The 25,059-nt window shown below is 44.1% G+C and overlaps 1 protein-coding gene across 6 annotated transcripts in view; it reads left to right on the top strand.

Moving 5' to 3' along the window:
- DGKZ (diacylglycerol kinase zeta) overlaps positions 1–25,059 on the top strand; it is a 139,113-nt gene that overhangs the window by 16,328 nt on the left and 97,726 nt on the right. For 2 of the 6 annotated variants that reach the window (XM_081834059.1, XM_081834058.1), the window contains exon 1: positions 13,980–14,204. The exons of 2 other annotated variants lie outside the window; for them this stretch is intronic. In XM_081834059.1, the coding sequence (XP_081690185.1) occupies positions 14,002–14,204 (203 nt within the window). In that variant the 5' untranslated portion in view covers positions 13,980–14,001. Of the gene's footprint in view, positions 1–7,690; positions 8,356–13,979; positions 14,205–25,059 lie in introns of those variants that run through there. 2 more of the 6 variants (XM_081834061.1, XM_081834060.1) reach the window with 2 other exon arrangements.

Genomic DNA, 25,059 nt, shown 5'->3' with positions numbered 1-25,059 from the left:
CATACGTTCTAATTTGTTGTTAAAGGGAAACTCTTGTGTTATGGTATATGCAATGCCTAATAATACATTTAAAAACCTACAGATCTTAAGCCAGTAAGAATGTACACTCTCAGAGTCTGTTATATCATAATAAAGCATGGTTTAAAATGCTACAAAGGCATGTGCATAAGGCAGCATTTTCTACATTCCATGTTCAATGCTGCAGGACACAGTTAAACACATTAAGCGCCCCTGGAAAAGGCACCTTTCCCCTACCACTGTGCAGAGAAGACTGAGCAGTTAAGCTCCCACATGGGATGGCTCAGCTGGTAGACCATGAGACTCTTAATCTCAGGGTCATGGATTCAAGTTCCATGACGGGCAAAATATCCCTGCATTGCAGGGGGTTGGACCAGATGACCCTCAGGGTCCCTTATAACTCTACAATTCTATGGTTTCTGTGAGTCATGTGGATTGTTTGGAACTGGCACAGGCTGAATGCCATTCTTCTGTTTATTGATGGAGGGTGATGTGTTCAAGATGTAGCATGCACGGTCTCTTTAATGTGCAGATGTGTAGCAAGAAAATCCCCAAGTATCCTTAAAGCTCCTTAAAACTGATACCACCTGGCAGCCCAAGGGCCAGCAAGTGCACTCTACAGAGCAGAAAGTCTCAAACTGTGTCAGAGGTGATTTTAGGGTAGCATGATCGGTACAGTTGCTCTGGGCACCGCCCTGCAGGAGGGGCGTCAAAACAATGCTGCAGAATAGAGCATGAGAGGTGGGGGGGTGGGGACACACACTGAACTTTAGAGCCTAAAATCTGCCTCTGATTGTGTTCTATGGACAACTTGTGGCTCATGAGCTCCATTCAGGAAAAGCTGTGGAACAGTCAAGAACAGCTGCACTTTTTACAGTATTTTTTCTTCTTCTGGTGACAGTGATCACAGTGCGTTGCTCAACAAAACAGGCGGATCCATCTCTTTACAAAGGCAAGACTGTAGTTATTAAAATGTAAATTATGTATGTGCTTTAATTTGTAGAACAACAGAAGTTTATTAAGTAGTCCACTGAGACCCACAGCAATTTTCAAGTGGTCCTCAGGGGAGAATGTTTGAGAATTGTTGCTGTACATCAGCGGGAAACACCCTTCTTAGTGCGACTGTTTCTGTAGATACTGTTGGAGCCAGTCTCCTTTTGGTGCTGCTTCTACCACTGCCACTGTAAGCTATGGCTCTTTCAACATCACAGCCTAGTGCACTCCTTAAAACGCTTCACATTAAGCATTTAAATTAGCTAGCAGCACCATTATTTAAAGCACCCCAAAGCACAGTGTAAATACTGCCTTGAGATTTCTGCATGCTCCGGGTTCAAAATATCTCTAAAAGATGGGAAATGATCTATAATGAAATTAAGAAAATCCTTAAGTGGACATTTGTAAAGAAACCGGAGGCTTTTCTCTTGGGCATGGTCGGCCAATTGGTACCAAAGAAAGATAGGACCTTTTTTATGTACGCAACAACAGCAGCAAGAATCCTTTTGGCGAAGTATTGGAAGACTAAAGAACTACCTACTCTGGAAGAATGGCAGACCAAGGTGACTGAATTTATGGGACTGGCAGAGATGACCGGCAGAATCCGTGACCAGAAGAAAGAGACAGTGGAGGAGGACTGGAAAAAATTTAAAATCTATCTTAAAAATTGTTGTAAAATTTCGGAATGTTAAGATGTCAGGGGATTGGACACTAAGAATTACAGCTATAAATCGAAATTTATAAAGCAGAAACTCTTTTTAAAGAGAATTAAAGATAAAAATGGGATGAAGAATTGCTAAAAATTTTGAAATTTGGATGCAGTGAAGGGGAGGTTTGGGGAAGTCGCATTATGTTTGTTTTGTTTTTTCTTTATGTTGTAAAATCAATAAAAATTATTATAAAAAAAAAAACAAAATATCTCTAAAAGAAATCAGTTACAACCATTCCACTGATTTTGTTAAAGCTGGATCACACTTATTAGGTTTTGTGGCATTCATCTGAACATACATGTCCTCCATAGTCAAGGTATGCCACATTCATTCCTGAGTAAATTCCCACAGATCTTATGCTTTTTTTTACCCACTCTTCAAATGCAAGACTTTTTCAGGTGATATTAAATCCCATACATGTTTGTGGTGTGTGTGTGTGTGTGTGTGTGTGTGTGTGCTGTAGTTGCATTAGCATGGACCCAGCACCAACAGCATGATATCCTGGTCTCTTGGAAAGGGATGGGATGCAATTAAGAACATAATAAAATAAAGGAAGCCTTGCTGGATTAGACCAAAGTCCATCTTGTCTAGTATCCTGTTTCCATCTGTAGCCAGCCAAATACCTTCAGGAAGCCCACAAACAAAGCATTAGCAGAGCCGTCCTGTCATTTGTTCTGGCGTTTGGCATTCTAAGGTATATTGCCTCTCAAGCTGGAGGCTCCACTCAGCTATCATGGAAATAGACATTGGTTGACCTGTCCTCCATGAATTTGTCTAATGCCTTTTTGGAACTATCTAAGGTAAGCCATGTCCAATGGAAGTGAATTTCATAAGTTAATTATGTGCTGTCTGGGGGAAAAAACTTCTTTGTTTGTCTTGAATATACTGCCAGCCAGTTTCACTGAGTTACCTTGAACACTAGTGTTTGGCTGCAGTGGCATTGTCTTGATCGATGAAATAAGCTCACACTTGTTCAACAACAACAATCTGGAGAGAAATATAGCCCAGTGCTGGAAAAGGCAACACACAGTTCATTTTATCTAATCTTTCTGTCTATCTGTCTACCTATTTTATTTATTTAAAAGGCTCACAAAACGAGAGAATGTTGCAACAGATGAGAAAGTAAATTTGCTGATGTTTATCACCAAGTTCGTTAAATAATAAGTTTTCCTGCGCTGTACATAGTGTAGAGAGACACTTAGCCTCTAAATTGTCTTCTTTTAAAGTAAATCTCCTGTCCTGACATTCATGCATCCACATTCCACGCAGCACCTGCAATGGCAGCGGTTACACTAGCTGTGTAGAAAACCACACTTTCCTAGCAGTTACTTAGGTCACGTATGCACAACAGCTGTTTCCCAGAAAATAAAGGGTTTTAAACCCAACAGGTGAATCTTTACTAAAAGTGTGCAGTGCAAATATATACAGTTTAAAGTAAGCCCCGTGAGCTGCTCTGAAAACTACGGCCTGAGATATAAATGCAATAAATTGCCAATATCATTAATGACATAGGTGTGGACCTATGTCATTAATGATATTGTGATATTCCTTAGTGCATATAATTCTTATTGTGATATTCCTTAGTGCATATAATACTATGCATGTAATATGCAGCTTTGTTTATTAACAATTCTTGTAATAAAGATAGGCGTGCTCAAGCTGTACAGTATTTCGTCCTTTCCCTTTAACAATGTTCCCTGTAGGGTTGGAAAAGCAGAAAAGGGTTATTATTTTTCTGTCATTGATCCTTTCAAACCTTAAAAAGAATTAATTTTTAAAAAATAAAATGGTAACATATATAAAGTCATGATGACAATTAATTATTTGTAAGAAAATTCATTAGCATTCTGTTCGCAGTTTTAAAATGGGAGATTCCTTTGTTTATCAGTGTTTTGTGGTCTAAATGTGAAAACAAAGGTCTTTCTGTTCCCCATTGGTGCTGGAAAGCCATCAGGACGGTAGAATCATACTGTTCGTCACTCATCAGATGATATAATATGGGTCATTCTTACCACCCTACTTCCTACTCACTTCTTGAGCCTTTGTCTCCTACTTTCTGTTCTTGATACAGTGGTACCTCGGGTTACAGACACTTCAGGTTACAGTCTCTGCTAACCCAGAAATAGTACCTCTGGTTAAGAACTTTGCTTCAGGATGAGAACAGAAATCGCACGGTGGCAGCAGGAGGCCCCATTAGCTAAAGTGGTGCTTCAGGTTAAGAACAGTTTCAGGTTAAGAATGGACCTCCAGAACGAATTAAGTTATTAACCCGAGGTACCACTGTACTTTCAATTCCTCATGGAGTTTTAGCTAAGTCACATGAACGTGTAAACTGTAAACTTTGCATCTGTTTTCCTATGAAATCTTAGGAAATTCTGGAGGAGGCCGTAGAACAGTGGAGGGTTAGTTTAAATTATGTCTGTTATATTTGTTTTGCAAGATAGTGCTGGGAAATGTAGCTTAGGGGTTTTTTTTTGTTGTTCATTCCTTTCAGTTTCACAGCATTTTCAAAGTTTCAAAGCTTCACACAATCAAAATACAGCAAAAATCAATAAAGCACAGTCCACGTCCTAAACCATTTAGATATTTAAAGGCCAAAACTAGCACTTTCAAACGGATCTGGAAACAAGTTGGGGAGCCAATGAACTTGATGCAATTCAGATGTAACATGAAGATCAAAAATGTGGTCCCATCAGCATCCTACGTGTTGCATTCTTGTGTCACCAGAGGTTTCTGACCATTTTTCAGCAGGGAAGTAATGAACCCATGTGTTATTGTGGCAAGATCTGCCTTCACCAGAAAATAATACTTTTGTTTTATTACAAATTGCAGGTGTGCCCTTTTCTGATTTAGATCAAGCCTGAAGCAGGGCAAAGCTTAGTTTTAGTTTCGTTTGTTATATTTATGTATCATTTCACAACATTCAAAAGGCATCCTAAATCAATTTACGGTAGAATAAAAATATAAATATAATTATAAAACAAGAAATGCAATAAAAAAATAACAATAGAAATACTAAGCGTTCATCTAAAGATAAAGAAAACTTTCTTTTCACACCACAGTCCCATTTTTTACTGGTTACTTATTGGGGCAAGGGGGAATCGGTCAGCAAGGACTGGAGATGTGAATAACATAATACAGTGGTACCTCGGGTTACATACGCTTCAGGTTACATACACTTCAGGTTACAGACTCTGCTAACCCAGAAATAGTACCTCGGGTTAAGAACTTTGCTTCAGGATGAGAACAGAAATCGTGCTCTGGCGGCGCGGCGGCAGCAGGAGGCCCTATTAGCTAAAGTGGTGCTTCAGGTTAAGAACAGTTTCAGGTTAAGAACGGACCTCCGGAATGAATTAAGTACTTAACCTGAAGTACCACTGTATCTAATTTCATTCTTGGGTCTGCTGTTTAGCTCCTTCACTTGTCTTCTGTCTTATACAACACTCCCTTCATATCTTTGAAGGAATTAGAAAATTCTGGTGGGCTTTTTTTGTTTAAATTTATGGCTCTTATTGATGTAGGTGGTGGTAGGGAGATTGCTAAAACTGAAAGTGTGCCATTTTTGGTGGCGGGCAGGGGAGAAACCGCTTTGTATGCAAACTTAGACTTTGCATTTGGCCATCTTCTACAACTCTGTGAGAGCCAGTGCAGAGCACTGAATTTGGATCAGGGTACAAGTTCCTTTTCCACCACGAACATTGACCTTTGGGAAGTGTCACACCTCTCAATCTCAGTTTCTTTCTTTATAACATAGAAATAACAAGAGACCTGCCTCCCGGGGCTGCTGTGACAGCAAAGACAGTAACCTGGGCCCCATCTACATTATGCATTTATGGCAGTAACGCACCACTTTAAACCATCACCGCTTCCCACAAAGACTCCTGGGAACTGTAGTTTGTTAAGGGTACTGAGATTTGTTAGGAGACCTCCATGCCCCACACAGAGCTGTGATTTCCAGTGTTCCCTTGGAAGAGGCATTGGTTGTTCAATCACTTTGAGGACTGTAGCTCTCTGAGGGGAATAAGACTCTCCTAACAGCTCTTGGCACCTTTGACAAATTACAGCCTCCAGAATTATTGGGTAGTGGTGGCTGGGAAGCCATGACTGTTTAAAGTGGTATAATACTGCTTTAAATGTTTAGTGCAGACGAGTCCATAGAAAGCATATTTAAAGTGCTAGGTAAAAGTCAGAGTGAGGTGGCAGATGATTTTGGACATCACAGAGGACAAGCAACTTGTTAGTTATAGTAAGAGTGTATTTTTTCTGCTGGGAAATAGTGCTTGTGGGATTTCCTGATTCAGGTGCCAAAATAACTTGGCCAGCCTTGGTACTATGCAGGGCTTTTTTTCCCAACCGGAGCTCCGGCACCTCTCAGGTGTGCACACCTCAATGCCATTCTTTCTTTTTTAATTATTTTAACACATTCTCTTAAAAAAATTTTTTTACAAAGTAATAATCATAAATAAATAAGAATAAAGGTGTGCACCCCACCACCGAGACCATTCCATTACAACTATCCAACCTCCCAAAATTTAAACACCTCTTGTGATGGTTTGACCCCTTTCTGTTTTAACTGTACAAATTCTACAAACACCCTCCATATCTCCTCAAAATAATTTCTCCTGCATATTCCCCGTCTTACCTTAATGGCACATGTTAATTTATCATTAATAGCTATATCCCACACCTCTTTATACCACTCTTCCGTTTTATATTCTGCTTGCCACTTCCACTTCCTAGCTATAATAATTTGCGCAGCTGTCAGTAAATTTATGAGCAAGTCCTTCATAGCTTGTGAACCTTCCACCCCATCGTAAATTGGTCAGCTTTAACCCAGTCATTTCTGTTATCTCCTTCAACACCCTTTCCAATTTTTTTTTTACATATTTACACCCCCACCACATGTGAACATAATTCCGTTTCCTGGCATCCCCTCCAACATAACACCGAATATTCCTTGTTTATTTGATTTAATCTGACTAGTGCTAAATACCATCTCCAAATTAATTTATAATAATTGCCATTCTAAGAGAATAAGGGAGAAGTTAATGGCAAGCTCCTGCACCACTTTTTCTAGAAAAATAGCACTGGTACTATGTACCTTTACTTAGGAGAGGGTCAGGGGTGGACTTTGGTAATCTTTCGTAATATGGCACCCTGAGTGTGAGGAAAGGCCTGTCTCTAAGGTGCAGCCAAGGTTAACAGGTCCAAGAGCTCAAACAAAAAGCTGTTCTTCAAAAACACATAAAAACTTTATTTAAAAAACAAGGTTCATCAAAGAAAAAGGCTTCAAATGACAACACAAGTTAAATCTACTCAGAAGCAAAGAAAGCAACAAGACTGTCTTGTCTGGTTATTAATTAGCTAGCACTCAAGGTGGTGCAAGTTGAGCAAGAGGTTCCTGAGCATAGAACAGAATTCAGTTGGGCAGCATGACCGGTAGCAGTGATCATTGCACGATGAGCGCTGTCTACAATAGCCCAAACCCCGAGTTTAAGCAAAACTGACCTGAATCATAAGACCTGATATGCCCAATCATAGGGCTTAATTGGTAGAGCTTTGAAGATAACAAGCACTCACCCCTCCCTTCATGGTGTTTGGATCACCCCACTCTCATTAGCCTTAGCCTTGAAGGCCTAATAAGGGACACCTGTTCTCAGCTTCAGTACTCAGGAATCCCACCAGTTTCTCAAAAAGACTAACAAATCAGGCCCAAAAGATCTATTTCCTCACACTGTGCGAGGCCAAACTTTGGCGTCCCCAAATAGATCTTCTCAATTATGAATCTTCTCAGTTTTGAGCCCCTTTGGCTTGGCACCCTGTGCAGGGATCTGCCCCACCCCACCCCACCCCAAATCTGCTGCTGAGAAGGGGTGCTCTTTGCTGTCCCCCCACCAGGCAGCCCAACGTGTCAAAGTGCTTAGTACGCCGACGCCCTTCATTGGTTAGCAGGGCAAGGGCCAGAAAGGGGAGCGAGCGTGCTTCTGGTTGTTCCCCAAGCGAGGGAAGAAATACCATGGCCTCTCTGTAGTGTGTAGCCAGAGTAGCCGACCTAACGCATTCAGATGGCCATTTCCCAACGGGGGAAAAGCCTGTGAGGAGTTTCCTCCGCTGTCGTAAGGAGGCGCTTCTGCCCTGAGGGAGAATTCTCGCCACCCGAGAGAGACTTGTACGACGGGAACTTGTTGCCACTTGCCCAAGTCTGAGCAGAGAGGCTTCGGCGTCGAGGCTTCTCTCGCCTGAGAGGAGCAACGTGGGCTGCTCAGGGCTGGGAATCGGTGCGCGTGTATGCTTTGCACAGCGTGGTGCAGCGGCGGCGGCGGCGGCGGCGGCCGTCTCAGGCTGCCTGCTACCCTTTCAGGAAGCCCATAAAAAGAGGAACAGGGTGGAGAGAGAGCGCGCGAACAAAGCCAGTGTGCCCCGCGCTGCGGACCTGATGGCAAGGAGCTGCTGGCGAGGGTCTGCCCTGCCGGGAATGACTCCGCAGCCCGGCCGCGGGAAGAGGGGCGGCGAGGCGGCGCAGAGGAGGTCCGAGGTGGTCTGAGGAGGACCTGCCCGTCCCCGAAGGGCAGATGTGGTGGCACCGGTCGTGGGATGTCCCGCGGAGCCCCCCCGGGAAAAGCACCGTCGCCAGGTACTGCCGGCCGGCCAGGCTGGGACTCTGCTGATTTCCTCTCGCCGTCTGGGCTGACGCCCTGGTCTCTCGCACGGAGAGCTGTTGTTTACATCCTGCTATTGTGGAGGGAAAGGGCCTTTGCCATGGAATCCCTTCCTCCCCTTGGGGCCATTCGCCGCCTACGTGGAGGAAGGGAGGCCTGTGTGGAGTAGGGGACCAGCCGGCCAGGCTGCTCCTCCTCCCGTGCTAATGGCTTTAACATATATCCGAGAGGCTGGTAGGATGCAGGGTGTCCTGAGAGGAGAGGAAATGGGGGCGGGGAAGCAAATGCGGTTCCAGGAATCCTGAATGTTTTCCCCTCAAGAAGTCATTGTTATGATGGAGCTGCAAAGGGGGTGTCCTCATTTCTTCCTAGATACTGTTGTGGGGAGTAAGGAGGGTGTGTTTGGGGCTCTCCCCCTGAGACTTTTTTGTGGTTGGAACTGGAAGGGTTCCATCAATGACCTCCCTCCCCTCTCCAGGGATGCTCTCCAAACTTGCTCCCATCCAGGGCTCACACTATTGTCAGGCAGAAACTTTTTACTGACAAAATGGTATTATTATTTCTGTGAACTGCTTTGAGGTATTAACAAGTGGCATGTAAATGTTGTGTGACAGTCGCTTCAATGGCGGGGAGTGGACCGAGATGAGGGTGCCACACAATCTGCTCTGCACTCTTGACACTAGCTGCTGCTCTCGGGTGCTGTAGAAGGTGCTACCCCATTGCCAGTATTGAAAGTAAGATTTAGCTGCCTGCCCAGTTGGCTTCTGTACATGGAATAGGGTGTGTGTGTGTGTGTGTGTGTGTGTGCACTTGCCTTTTGCCTCACGCAGCAAAATGTACTGAGCTGGCCTGGCTTGCGTTTATGCTGGGCTCCCAGTGAGCTGATGTGTGAAAACTCAAGAAGAAAGGAAGGAGCTGGCTGTGAAGTTCATTTGCTTTGCAAAAAAGGAAAGAGGTGTGTGTGTGTGTGTGTGTGTTGTGTGGGTTTGAGGGAGTGATGATGTTGACAGCTGCTCCCATTTCCAGGGAACAGGTGTGGGTTTCCTAGGTGAAGTCACCATCTCCCTTGGTGAGCATAAATAGTCTGCATGTTGAGCGATACGGCAAAGTGGTACGTAGCTTTCCATTTCTAAAACCACAGAGTGGTAGGCCTTTGAATACCAGATCTAGGTGAGAGGGGAAAAGCAAAACAGACAGCAAGCAACTATTCAGAGCAAGAAGCAATGGGATGGAGGGAGAGGGGAATGTCTAGCCACAAACATAATGTGTTGCTGTTCACTCCATACATTCCACTCTACCACACTGTACTGCATCTTCCCTCACACACATACCCTGTGACCCACTGAAGATGTCTGAATTTATCCCCTTGAGAGCACTCATGCAGATGGAATGGTTTCTTAGTTGAATGTTCCCGAGAACATCTGAGTTGGTCTGGGCAAGCTGCAAGGATAACTCGATTCATTATGCTCTGTCTCATGAAATGGCAAGGATCTTAAAAGCAGTGGCATGATGAAACACAGTAATGCAAAACCTGTGTCCCTGACTTCAGGAAATTCTTTATCTGTAGTCAGGCTGCACATTTTGATTAACAACTTGCCTTCTGGAAGGGCTAGAGACTTACTTTAAAATAATAATTATGAAAGGCACAGCCCCGGGGGCAATCACTCCAATTGCACCATGCATAATCTGGCTTTGGCTATGTTAATGGGTGGCATATAAATAATACAATTATTATTATAAGAACATTTGCTGCTTGAAAAGTCTTTGAGGGCAGCCTGAGTGGAAGTGGCTACCATATTTGGGGATATACATTCCCCACCAATACTGTTCAGTGGTTAACTCGGGATTCCCACTCCTCTCCATCTTTCTTTTCCTGGCTTTTTGCTTGAAGCATCTAAACTCTTAATCCAAGTGGTGTCTTCATAGTGATTGCTCTTACACTTATCAGACCTCTAAGACAGCAGAGGTTTATAACACTGGGTAAGAGATCTACTGGAGATTTGTAAACTTGGATAATAGTTCTGCACTCGGTATGAGATTATTTTCATCTTGGGAAGACTTGATGGGCTGGACCAGGTGACCTCCTTTTCTTGCCAGGTTCTGTGTGCATAAGATGTCAAAACACATGCTAGGATTGTGATGCAGAAAAATAAATCTTAGCTCAAATATAACTCATGTAGTCCTTGGAAGAATCCAAACAACATTTTTTTTAAAAAAAAAAAACACCACGAGTACATATTGAGCATATTCAGTTGAAGCAAAGCTGTATCAGTTGTGTCACAGTCAGGAACCAGAAATCCAGCCTCACAGTTTAAGAGATTACAAAGCAGGGCGTGTGGGCTTTGTGCAAGATAAAGGGCCTATTATGCTACAGCACTTTTAATAATAATAATAATAGATAATACAGTATGCTGCCCATCTGACTGGATTGCTCTAGCCACTGTGGCGACTTCCAGCAAAATAAAACATCAAACATTAAAAACTTCCCTATACAGGGCTGCCTCTTCTAAAAGTCATATACAGTGGTACCTCGGGTTAAGTACTTAATTCGTTCCGGAGGTCTGTTCTTAACCTGAAACTGTTCTTAACCTGAAGCACCACTTTAGCTAATGGGGCCTCCTGCTGCTGCCGTGCCGCCGGACCCGATTTCTGTTCTTATCCTGAAGCAAAGTTCTTAACCTGAAGCACTATTTCTGGGTTAGCAGAGTGTGTAACCTGAAGCATATGTAACCTGAAGCGTATGTAACCCGAGGTACCACTGTAGTTGTTTATCTGTTTGACATCTGATGGGAGGGCATTCCATCACTGAGAAGGTTGACAAGCCCCATCTGCCCCTAATAAAAGAAAATTAAACCACACTGAATAGAATGTGTCTTGCTTTGTTTAGCCATTGAACAAGTTAATTTTTTGTGTCAGCTTCTCTGATATAGCTAGGAACGAAACCTGCTGTATCAGGCTCCTGTTATGACTCCCTCAAGATGTTTCCAAATGCAAGTCACAAGCATTCTTCCTGCCATGAGCAGGAAGTTAACAAGCTAATGTTTTGTGGGCCACAATTTGTTATGTTGTGGGCAATTTGTTCTGTCCTGTTCTAATTTATAGTGAGACTGTGATCACAAGCCTTAGCTGGGATTTGTGCTGCTCACATACAGCCCTGCTGCCATGAAGAACTGCCATAATGTAAGGCAAAATAGATGCACACAAGTGTAACTCCAAAGAGAAAGATACTGGTAATTACCATATTTTTTGCTCTATAAGACGCACCAGACCACAAAACGCACCTAGTTTTTGGAGGAGGAAAACAAGAAAAAAAATATTCTGAATCTCAGAAGCCAGAACAGCAAGAGGGATCGCTGCACAATGAAAGCACCAATCCCTCTTGCTGTTCTGGCTTCTGGGATAGCTGTGCAGCCTGCATTCGCTCCATAAGGTGCACACACATTTCCCCTTACTTTTTAGGAGGGGAAAAGTGAGTTATAGAGCAAAAAATACGGTAATCAAAATAGCTGAGAGTTTTGAAGAATATGGGAATGCAAATCTAATCATTTCCATGTTAGTGAAATTAAGTGATGTCAACAGAAATGAAGCCAAAACAGAACCACAGAAAAAAAAGAAGAGGTATCAGAATGACTGGTATATTTGGGGGGAGGCCCATAGCTCCGTGCTAGAGCCTCTGCTTTGCATGCAGAAGGTCCCAGGTTCAATCCCAGTCTAGATTGGGCTGGGAGAGACTCCCCCCTGGAGAAATGCTACCAAGTCAATGTGGTTAATACTGAGCTAGATGGACCGATTGTCTCATTCAGTATAATGCAGCTTCCTGTGTTTTATGTACCCCAAGAATTGCAGAAGTACGAACCAACCAACCAACCAACCAACCAACTGAAAACCCTTTTGAAAACACCACAATTAATGAGGCACAGCCCTATGGTGACTGAGCATTCTTGGTATCCATGGAATGCTGAGCGTCAGTCAGAAAACAAAAAACGTGGTGGTGGTGCAGAGTGAAATAGAATGCAACACAGCATTCTGGAGGAGAGCATTACTTGATGGCTGGCAGGAACTCTGCTAGGAAGTTACCAGTACACTTAATTTTTGTTGTTGCAGGTCCTGTTTGTCTAATCTAATCTGGAAATTCCAGGGAGGAATCTCAGAGAAGCAGAATAGTGAAGCCTCTAGGAGGAAGTTGCACCCTGGCTCGTTCATAATGCCCCACATTGCACTCACATAAGGCTGAAGGCTAGGCTCCAGGAATTACAGAGGGCAGCTTAGGCTAAAGGCAGTAGTGGGGAAATACACAAAATGTGAAAAATTGCTTGGAGACACTTGATGTCTTTAGTTTCCACCAATGGAGGCACAAACCAAACAAGCAAAGTCCTGGCTCACGGGGGGGAGACCTCAAATTGCTTTGCAGGGATATTTCCATAGGTAACTGATACCAAGTGCCTTTGCATGTAGGTGATCACCAGCGCCAAAAGTTATTGTCATGCCATAGGAATCAATTTTTAGGGGCCGTGGGGGCTTAAGCCCCCACAATAAAATATTTGAGGGGGCTGGACACCCACAAAGTTGATGTGCGTTCCCATTCAAATAGTGTGTGTATGTGGGGCACAATATTTTATTCAAGTTGGCACCCCTGATTCATGCTTAGCTTTGTGTTTTCGGTCCAAACCGAATTAAACTTTTTGTTTGTTTGAGTACGTATTCTCTCTTTAGCTTCCATTCCCTGTAAAGTATTGCAGTCTGTTTGCTCTGTTCAGGCACGTGGCCTGAGACTGCAAATGAGCCGGCAGGCTCCCATTAGCAGCGGCAGAACGGTGAGAACACCCTGCTAGGTCCGACAAATCCAGATGCTTAGGGCAAAAGCACTTCTTCGTCACTCCGTGGCGCTGCCACCAACCAACCAACCCGCCAGCCCTGGGCCACAGTCCCTCGCTGGCCTGCGGATCCCCCATGGATGCAAGCAACTCCTACAGTTGCACAGGCCACGCTGCACCCAGATCTGTCCCCTAGTCTTCCTTGAGCAGAGATGTGTCCGTGTGTCAGTTCTATTTCTCCCGCCGGGTGCCTGGAGGGGAGGGCGCTCCTCGGGGCCTTCCCTTGCGCGGCCGCTGTTATTCCGACCCGCCCCTCGGTCTGCTGCCGGCTGCTGCGCATGCAGTGCGCACGTGGGAACGGCAGGTGGAGCTGGCCGCCTGCGTTTGCCTGGGTGTTCGGGCTGCGAGGAGGCAGCTTCCCGGGCAGCTATCTGGGGTCCTCGGGCGCTTACCTTGCTTGCTGCTGATACTTCCTGCAGCGCTCCAGTTTCCCGACGAGGCGCGCCGGGGATTGCAGCCGAGGGCTGAGACGGGGATGCAGCGCCCACCGCGGGGACGCGCGAAGCTGTGGCGCGCCAGTTGACTGCTGCTGCTGTTCTTGGGGAGCTGCCCCGCAGATTCGCCCTCGGACGAGGCAGCCTGGCGCCGCTTTCCGCCTCTCGCCCGCCTTGGCAACGGATTCATGGACTCGGGCGAGAGGCTGCCTCCGCCTCCGCTTCCTTGTGAGCCCGATCGCCGCCGTCTTCTCCCGCGGGAATGACTGGCGTCCTGCCGGGCAGGTGAGCGAGCAGCGCAGCCGGCAGGCACATGGAGCCGCAGGAGGGCACCGAGAGGGACTTGGGCAGCGGCGGCGCTGCCGGTGGTGGTGGTGCCGCGGCGGCGGCCGCCGCCTGCTCCAGCTCGCCGTCCTCCGCTAGCTCGGAGAGCTCCATGTGTCCGGAGCCGGAGAAGGTCCCCGCGCGGAGGCACAGCAAGAAGAGGTTTACGGGGCTTAAGATCTTCGGCCGCAGGTGAGCGGGTGGGCGAGCTCTCCCAAAAAATGGGGCGCAGGTCCTGGTTCTTGGGTGACGCCGGGGTGCCCCGATTCCCACCTGGGGCGCGTCCTGGAGATCGCCTGACGCGACCTCTTCAGTCCGGTTACCTGCCCCGCCGTATTCGGGAGCCGGAGTGGAGTCATGGAACGTGTGGAGGTGATTCCCCTCTTCTCTGCCCGCTCCCCGTTTTCTCAGCGCCAAGTGTACATGAGACTAGCAGCCCGGGATTCCAGCCTGCAGCGTTGGGGTTTTGGAACGCGCGGTATCAAGAGCTGGTGGGTGCTGCGAATTAATAGGAAGGAAGGTAGAGCGTCTTGGTTACTTGTAGGTGCGGGAGGATGCACTCAAGGGTTGTCCCTGCCTATTCATATTCCTTGTCTTGGGGAGCATCTAAAGCATTGACCTGCATTGCAAACTGTAAACATCAAGTGCAGCTCTTGTTCTTGCCCCTCAAAAACTATTTTTTCTTTCTCACTGGTTAATCCTTGAGCACATTCATTCAACAAATGAAAGTGTTGTTATATCTGTTTGTAGAGTGTGAGTGTGCCTCCACCCCCCTGTTTTTGTGGGAAAAGTTAATAGCTCCCCACCCACCCCATGCCTCCACCAAGTGCTTCACAAAATGTCCCTGGGTGTCATTGCCTGTTGACAAGGACTAGTAGCTTTTGAAACTAGTTGAGGTTACAAAAACAAAGGCTATAGCCTTCTGCCTCATTGTGACACTGAGCTTGCTATTCCCTCATGGCACCTAAATATTGGAAGGAACTGGGCTGCTGGCATTTGTCTGGGAGACAGAAATGGAGGAGGCGGTATCAGGGAAGAAGAAACATCCTTGCCAGGTTCACTACTGTATTTGTATGGTTCTTAGGGTTGTCCTTTCCAATGTGCTGTTTACCCTCAGGCCCTGTGTAACATAACTGGAAATACTGATCTCATATTCAAACACAACTTTTATGTTTATATCCTGCCTTTCCTCCAAGGAGCTGAAGGTGAAATACATGGTTCTCTTCTTGGCCATTTTATGTTCACAACAACCCTGTGAGGTAGGTTAGGGGGAGAGAGAGCGCTATTAGCCCAAGCACCCCAGTAAACTTCATGGCAGAGTGGGGATTTTAACACTGGTATCTGAGGTCCTAATCTGGCATTCTAACCATTATACCATAGGGACTCTCTTTGTAATCTCTGTGTTGCTTTTTGGACAACAGTGGCAGATTTCAGGTTTGGAGATTTCCAGAGTCTGTCAGCTGGAAAAGTCACACAGTATAGGAATGTGAACCCACAGAAAACTCTTTCTTTAGTGTACAGCATGGTTTCCTACCTTTTTTGTCTCACAGATCACTTGAAAATTGCTGAGGTTCTTAGGGGACTGCTTAATTATTTTTCTGCCTATTGTAGCAAGTGTGGTGCATTGTGCTGGATGCTGAGTGATTAAGAAATAAAAGAAGTGATATAAATACAATTTAAAAAACAGAATTAACATTTATTATGATGGCTGTGCCATTTTTCATCTTCAACCACAAATCCACAGACACACCATGACCGCAGTTCAGGAATCCCTTGGTGTATAGTTCTTGTGTGTGCTGACAAGTGACCTGATACCAATGATTTCCATGACTGGAAGATTTGTGATGGCTAACATAATCTAGGCTCCAAGAGTGCCACAAGTAGAAAGGAAGAGCTAAAAGTGCACTGGCTGCAGTTATGTTGCTGGTCCAGTCTCAGACCAAGCCATTTCGGGAGAAGCTGAAGGGACCAGCAGATCTAATGCGCTAATGCTACCCCAATTGCAGGTAGGCAGCTGATGGGGGATGGCTAGCAAGTCCTCACCACTACTGCTGCCACTGCCCGAAGCCCCACTTTTTGGGCTGAGCTGACCACAAATACTGTTTGCCTTCCTTCTTGCTACAGCTTGAATCTAGTTTTGCACATGCAGGCCAGCAGTGTACACGTGCTTCTGGGATTCCCCTTGCCAAGTATGAATGCCTCTGAAGGTACCCTTGCACAGAATGAACATAATTAAAAAGAGAAGAAGCAAGGGCTAAAATTGCACACTATTATCAGCTATGCTGGGGGTGCTCCAAACACCCAGGGATGGGTAGTTCTATTGTGACCTACTTGAAATTGGGCTGATCTGTAGTCTGCCTGCCTTTATTCCTAGGCATTCTCCCATAATATGGCAGTTGATGGCTCTAAAAGTTAAATCAATGGATAACCAAACTAGAATGCATTGTATGTTTGTAGTTTGTTTTGACCATCATGGTCATATCAACCAAATGCACTGTATATAAATGAATTCATGTTTTCCCTGAATAAACTTTCATTTTGTTTCACAATGTTTGTGAACTTTGCCATGGATAGTTAGAAATTCGGGCCTAAGTCCACAGAAATCTCTCTTTTTTTCTTTTTTTTTTCCAAATACATTTTTATTAAGGTTATGCACATAACAAACATACAACCAAATACAAAAGAAAAAATTGTAACAAAAAAAAGAGTCAAGATATACAAGCCAACTTTTTCCTCTCTCTAACTATACAAAGATAGATTAATCTGGCTATTTCACAAAACAGTAAAAGATTTAAAAAAAAAAACCCCACAGAAACCGCCTCCTGGACTTCCTTCCATCCTTTTGGTAAGTATCGAATATCTGCTTCCATTACGTATTTGATTTTTAATCTATAGACCTAAATTCACACACTGGTAGTATTTGTTCTGACCCCGCCAATCACATTAAGCATTTATTCCAATATAGTTCCAGTATTTACTCCAATTTTTCAGAGATTTCTGTTCATCGTGGTCTCTTAGTTTACCTGTTAATTTATCAAGCTCAGCATATTTTATCATTTTAATTTGCCAATCATTTATATTGGGGATAGTTTCCCCTTTCCAATATTGTGCCAATAAAATTCTCGCTGCTGTGGTGGCATAGAGGAATATCGTTCTATCTTCTTTCTTAATATCTTTACCCGTCATTCTCAGCAAAAAGGCTTCGGGTCTTTTGGGAAAAGTGTATTTAAATATTCTTTTAAGCTCATTGTAAACCGATTCCCAAAAGCCTTTCACCTTTTTGCATGTCCACCATAGATGATATAGGTCACCCTCCACCTCCCCACATTTCCAGCATTTCTTATCTTTTAGTCTATACATTTTGGCCAACTTCACAGGGGTGTGGTACCACCTATATAGCATCTTCCAAACATTTTCTCTCAGAGACATACATGCTGTAAACTTTATGTTACAATTCCACACTTCCAGCCACCTTTCAAAATCGATGTTATAACCAAAGTCAATTGCCCATTTAATCATTGCCTCCTTCACCTCCTCGTCCTTTGTATACCACTCTAAAAGTATGTCATAGATTCTAGATAGGGTTTTGTTTTTACCTTCTATTACTTCTACATTAAATTTAATGTAAGTCCACAGAAATCTCTCTTTGCTGATTCTTTCCTCTTTTTTTATATGGTGGTGAATTTTGAGGTTATAAAGGCCCTGTGATAGATTTTTCTCATATATATATATATATATATATATATGCAGGTTTTGGTGTCCTCGGGTGTCTTCCCGTGTAAAAGTTGGGGTGTCTAGGCGACGTTTCGACGAGGTCTCACTCGTCGAAACGTCGCCTAGACACCCCAACTTTTACACGGGAAGACACCCGAGGACACCAAAACCTGCATTCCTGTACCCGTGAAAATCTACGAAAGCAAATATATATATATATATATATATATGAAGCTAAACTCACTCATCTGATTATTTTTTTGTTCTAATTGGTCACCTCTTTCTGAATAGATACATGTGGTTATGGTAGCAGCTATTCTGTATTAAATATAGTGGTAAACCCATGCACTTATAATCAGCCTTATAAAGGCTACTTACTACCAGGTGAATGTTTAAGTACAAGGCTGGATAAAACTCTTTTAGGAGCAAGTGTGAGAATCTGGGTCCACTTGATCTGCTTCTGGAGCCATAGTATCCAGTAACACGACACACTGCTGATTTTCTACCTTCTGCCCAGAGATTTCTATAGAAAACAACTGCACCAGTGGTGTGGATGGGTTGTATGTAACATATTTCAGTGGGTATAGTCTATATTTTGTCAGAGCACAACATAAATCCAGCATGAATGGATGACTCGGGAATAATACTAAACATACCTTGCCCAAACCTGAATTACAGGTCCAGCTGTGGTGGGGTTTATGTAGAATATTTAGAGGAGCTTAGATTCAAGAGAAATATTCCTTTTTCTCTTTTTCATTTGAGAAGTATCAGACTCTCCCTTCCTATCCTTGCAGTTCAGCTGCCCTATCTTACACGACTGAGAAAAACCAGGGCACCTGTAATTGCTGGAACAGGAATGGAAGCATTGATGAAGCATTTCTGTCTGGGGCTGTGGTAACTCTGAAGCTCATGTTACACCATCTATGTCTTAGTGAGGGGCACTGCTTGTTAATGAATGCCAGTCTTTTCCCTGTGATCCTTGATGATCAAATTAGCATGCAAGTAATTAGGTCTTGTATACCTAGATCCTGTAACGTTAATTATTATTGTTTTTTAAAAAGCTGTTAAATCTGATCAAAACTTGGATGCTAATTGACTGCTTGGGAGCAATCACTCTTCAAAGCTGGCATTTTGTAGTCTTCTGGTTTTAAGCATTTGGGGTTATGTAGCACTTAAATTCAATTCACAGGTACAGGAGACACAACTGGACTGCCTGTAAAGTGTGAATTGGAGATGCTGGTCTTGGCATCACATTTTGGAAGAGCTGAACTTGGATGCATCTCCCTGGTCACTTTCCCTGTGGAGGTGGCAAAAACATTAGTGCTTGATAAAGTGTGAATCGGTTTGGCAGAGGAGAGTGGAGAGGTGTTGAATTCCAGGTGAAAGGAATACAGCCAGCAGACTCAAAACATAGATAAAATCCTGCTGATGAATCCTCCTAGCTGCTAAGGGAAGTGATACCCATTTCAAAGAACTGAATATCATTCTTTATGGCAATGTCAAGGTTTCCCTTTGATATTATAAATTTCAATCTTCTTTTTTTCACTTAAAAAACCTGCAAAGCATTCTCAGACACCTTTTCCTTCCAGACCACATTCTTTTTTATTTAGAAGGTTGAACAAATGCTCCCAAGAGTTGGCTCTTTCCTACACACAGGTAGATGTGGAACATACTACTTTGTCAGATGCTCCTAGGAATAGTACTCTGTGTATGGAAAGCAAGCAGAAGCTGGTCTGACACCTCGTTGTTATGCTGCACAAGTGCCGTCTCACTGCGCTGATGGAGGACCTCTGTGTGGGAAGCTATTGGTATAGAAGGGAAGCAGGCTGTAATTTCAGCTTCAAGGGATGTAATTAGAACCCCAGAAGACAGTGCCCTGGTATCTGATTAAGCTGTCGACAATGTGTTATGGCAAATGACTGGGCTCCCTAAAAGTCATAGTGGCTGTTGGCCAACTTTTATGCGTAACCGTATTAGCCCATGTTTAATGGCAAGCTTTAGTGAAGTTGCCATTGTGACATCTATGTGAAAAAAATCAGCAAAAAATGCAAGAGGTTAAAAAATCTATTTGGTGGGAGGCCGAGGCAAAAGTGTGTCCTTGTGCTAATGTGGCCTGTGCTTTCTCATTTCTAGGTCAAATTATGCACCTGGTCCTGACAGGCATCCCACTGTCCCTAGAGTTTCCTCAGCTCTAGAATTAGCCAGACATGTGGTCCCTTGATCACTTAGAGGTCACTAGTGAAGGATGCTGAGAGGATATTATGTGTGTCGCCTTCATTCGACTCCATGCTGGTTGAGAACTATGTAGTCATGAGGGGCAGGATGTGGTGTGTTTACCTGAAAAGCAGTTAAATTGGTCCTTTGCTCTCACTTTTGAAATAAAATAAATCTGTGGATGACTTGGCTGCATTTTATCCCTGAATGCAAGGTGAATAAAGGGATGTCTGGAACCATCTATTAAAAGCTGCATTTGGAGGATTTGGTTTGCAGCTGATTTTTCTTTCTCTCCAGATTAAACCCGAAACATCATTGTAGTCCTTGAGGGATGGAAAGGATAATTGCTGCTTTCCTCCTTGATAAATTTGATTCCTGCTTTCCTCTAGAACAGTGATTCTGAACCCTCCCCTCCAATCCCCTGCAGACTGCTTGAAAATTGCCGGCAGTCTCAGTGGACCACTTAATTTTTTTCCCTTGTTCTACATATCAAAGCACATACATTACTCAGATTTTAATAACTCTGGTCTTGTCCTTCTAATGAGATGAATGTGCCTTTTTCGTGAGCAAAGTTCTGTGAAGTCAGTTCCTCAGTCATCAGAAAGAACATACCAAGTGCAGGGCCAAGTTTGGTTCTTCTTGACTGCTTTGCAGCCTTTCCTGAAAAGTGCTTGAGAGGTGGATTACTTTTTGCCTTATTTGTGGGCATGATGTGCTAATTTCTTACTAGAGATTTCTGGAGTGGTGCTGTGCTGACCCCCAATATCTTACTCGGAGGAGCTTTCCCCCATCAGAATAATTATTAATTTCCAGTGTCTACTATCTAAGGGTGGAATTAACATAGTACTGAGTGTTCATGGGAAATAAGATCTGCTCACACAATGAGACTCTTCCTCTTGTGATCTCTCTTGTGTTCCCTAAATCTGTTCTGGGGGTTCCCCAACCCTCCAGATAAAGTTTAGGTGGCCCAGGGGGTAGAGAGGGGCAGAGGTCCCTTTGCACGAGAAGACCCTGCTTCATGCATGCTGCAACTTCCCACCCCAAGGCTAACTTCAGAGAAGCGCACCCTCCAGTGAGGTTGGTCTACCTTTGCTCTTTCATCTCATTGGAGTCCCTTTTGTAGAAAGAGTGTTAAAACCATTCTAGTTTACACATGACTCTCAGGCAGGATGTGAGCTGGAGGGTGAAAGCAACAAGTTTCTGTTTGCAATACGGTGACAGCTGTCGTTCAGCGTGTCTGTCTGACTTCTTCTAGAATACCACCCCTAATAGCATATGGAGACTCTATAAACTCCTATGAGGGAGGAGGGTCTACATAGAAAAGAAAATTTGGGAAAGGGAGAATGTGTGTTATCACCTTGTTCCAGTATGGAGGATAATTGCTTTCTTAAAAAACTGTACTAAGTAGGGAGAGGCAATATACTTCACTTCCCAGGTGATCCTTGGTGCTGACCGTTAGCCAAAAGGAATCCACGTATTTGTTGATTTCCTTCCATATATTCTGAACAGATGTAGTGGGATGTTGGCCTCTTGGTTGGAAACTTACCCTGCTTTGCCACATGAATCATTCAGTCCTTGGTTTTAATAAGATGTGTCCATAAGGGTTTTTTTTTAAAGTCAGACTACATAATTCACCCCCTTAAAATCCTGAGATGAGCCTCAGAATTATGAAGCATGAAAGTGTTATAGAAGTTTTGCCAACTTCTGGTAACAAGCTTTTCAAATGCAGGTTGCTCATTTTCATAATTCCACAACTCTTAGCAGGAAACGTCATCCTTCTTCTTTTCGACAATAAGCTGTGATAATTAAAATTAAGTTTTAGTTGGCTGACTGAGGAGGTCTAGTTTTAATTGGAGCTTTGAATTTAGGGCCCACTTGTTAATTTTTAGGCTATTTCAGTTCTGATGTGTTACTATAATAGGAAATGAAAAGGAAGGAAAGGTCACCTTTGATTTTTCTTTTTAAAACAGTGAGTGATAGCTTTATTAAATTGCAAGTTATGTCATACTTCCTTCAGGATCTCAAAATCCCTATATTCAAATGTACTTAGCTAAAAGGCAGCAGACTAATTAAATTCCTTAATTGGTTGACTGTTCTAATTCCCCCCCCCCAATTGGTGCAGGTCCATATGGGTTTCCTTCAGCACTTGCATGCACTTCCCCCTTTCTAGCAGTGTCTGCTTTTACCAGGACCACTGTGTTGGGAAGATGATGAGCAAGGGTGGCATAAACAAGGCACCCGGAGGCTTTATTGATGTGCTAAGTGTAGCAGCTAGCTATACATACTTGCGTGATTTGACATATAGGGGAAAACTTAGGTATGCTGTTTCATTTACTGGAGGGATGGGGGTAGAGGAGCTGGGTGTGAAAGCCATAAAAGGAGAGCACATCTGAGGTAGTTTACACATGGTTTACGTTTGCATTTTGGAATGGCTGCTGACATGAGGATTGGTGAGTTGGTGAGTATTAGACAGTAGCTGTTCCCAGCTGCAAGCTTTTCCACCAGCAATCACTCTGGTCACAGACCATTTGGGTTAAATATTAGGTATGTATGATGGTTATGGGATGCGGGTGGCGCTGTGCGCTAAACCAGAGAGCCTAGGGCTTGCCGATCGGAAGGTCGGCGGTTCGAATGCCCACGATGGGGTGAGCTCCCGTTGCTCAGTCCCTGTTCCTGCCAACCTAGCAGTTCGAAAGCACGTCAGAGTGCAAGTAGATAAATAGGTACTGCTCCGGCGGGAAGGTAAATGGCATTTCCGTGCGCTGCTCTGGTTTGCCAGAAGCGGCTTAATTATGCTGGCCACATGACCCGGAAGCTGTATGCCGGCTTCCTCGGCCAGTAAAGTGAGATGAGCGTCGCAACCCCAGAGTCATTTGCGACTGGACCTAATGGTCAGGGGTCCCTTTACCTTTACCTTTATGATGGTTATAGATTTTGTAGGCCCATACGAATGAGTGGGCTGGTACTAGAACCAGCAGGCTGCAGCACTAATAGGCTACTGGTAAATTTTACCACTTTTGTCTAGAAGACTTTTCAGGGACATTTTAAAGTGTATTGTTGGGGTGGGCAGACAGGGGCGCATGAGGCAGGTTTGGAGCATTCCAAGTGACATTTTTGAGCAATTCAAGACTTGAATTACATGAAGAAGATTCAGACATGAATACATTCCAGGGGCAGAACACATCCATGCACTGTCTGCCTTTCCCCCTGTCTCCACATGTCTCCAATTCCACCTCTCACATACTGACCATCCCTAGATTTTCTGACCTGTTTACCTTTGCTGAGCACCGATGTGTAAACTCATTGGGTTTTAAGTGTTTACTTGCAAGGGGCTGCTCTACTCACTCAACCTCTGAGCAAAGGCAACACCGCAAGTTCATGCAATGGCAAGTTCAGGAAGTGCAGACAACTGTGGCACCACCTTTGTATAGACTGTGCAGTATACATGTTTGGTCAGGGACCAATCTTGCTTCAGGCAAGTTGTCAGAAGAGACAGCTGGGCCAGATATGAGATGGTGACAGGACAGTTTTGTGGTAGGTCTTATTCCTTCTTTGGTCATTACCTTCTTTATCAAAGAGCTGCTGTCTGAAATTCTGGAAAGGTGCTGCCAGTCTATGTAGACAGTATTGAACGAGATCAGGGTTTCCCAAATTTGGGGCTCCAGCTGTTTTTGGACTACAGTCCCCATCATCCCTGACTACTGGTCAGGCTAGCTAGGGATGATGGGAATTGCAGTCCAACAACAGCTGGAGACCCGAGCTTGGGTAACCCTGAGCTAGATGGACCAATACACTATGTCAGGTTAAGGCAGATTCCTGTGTGCCTGTCAAATAATATTATTATTATTACCACAGTAAGGTATTTAAATCCTATTTAGATTTTTTTTTCTGGAGCCGCAGCTGTGTACTACCAGGCAGTCATACAAAGCTATCTCTGCCAGAAACTGTATGTCTTGGGACTTGGCTAGGTTCTTGTCTTACCTCACACAATAGATTTGCTGCCTTACCTGAAATGCAAATCCATATTTGCTCCAGGGTGATTCCCAACATCCCTAGGAATTTCCACTTGCCTCTCCCTTTGCTGAATTCCACACAAATCTAAATGTCTGTGCTTTAGTTTTGTCCCCCTTGGGCTATGATGATAGTTAGAAGAAGTGTTTGCTTTCTATGAAAAGCTACTGCGCATTTTGGAATGCCAGAAGGAAGTTAGTGACTCCTCCCCCACCATACAAAAGTGGTCTATTAACAGCATGATAGATCTGAAAGCACATGAAACCACTACTTTGACTATCTTGAAACCACTTGTGTACACCTTCGGTTCTCTGATGGAAGAAATATGGGATATAAATATAGAAACATTAACCAATAATTGTTTAGGAGATAGCTAGACTCTGTGGCAGAAGGAGACAGGTGCCTTTTTTTAGCAGCAGCAGCGCTTGCTGTAGATTTTGAAGGGAGCAGCTTAACCCATTATAATCTCACTAAAATGAGAGAAGCTTCACTTTCTGAAATTATGTGCAACTGTTTTAAAGTATAATGACCTACTCCCATACTGAATCTGGCAACTCTTAGACCACATAGGTGGGTAGGGAGACATAGCTTTGCAAATACATTTTTTCCTATTCGTGGCATGCCTGCTTCTATAGTCCCTCCTTGTCAAGCTTGTTACTCTTTCCACTGATAGAGCAGGGGGCCAGCCAGAACAGTTATGGCACCAGCAGCCCTTTTAAAGGGCGGGGGCACTGAGTCAGTTGCCCATGTATCGCATGTTGAAGGGGAGCTACGTAAACATTGGCATTGCTACCAACCCATCCCTTGCTGAATTCCACTCACTTGAGCTCCATAAATCCAGTGGGGAAAATTGCAAAGCAGACTTCACAGCAACCTGAGAAAGTGATGGTTACAACCACAGACAGCTCTCACTGTTGCAGCCCAGCCCAACCATAGTCAGATCTTTGAGGGTGCTCCCCTCACTGTCTGTTTCTGGTTGGCCAACACACTTGGAAAGGAGGAGGGGAACAGTTCTAATTGGACGCTACCAGGAGAGGAAAGAGAGAGGCCAATTAGAACTGCTCTCCTCTGATAGCATCCAGTTGTGAAAGAGAGTGTGTTCACTAGT

Source organism: Podarcis erhardii (genome assembly GCF_964252035.2).
Source record: "Podarcis erhardii genome assembly, chromosome: 1".
Lineage (NCBI taxonomy): Eukaryota > Metazoa > Chordata > Lepidosauria > Squamata > Lacertidae > Podarcis > Podarcis erhardii.
Note: the sequence above shows the minus strand (reverse complement) of the source record. Positions and strands in the feature narration are given on the sequence as shown.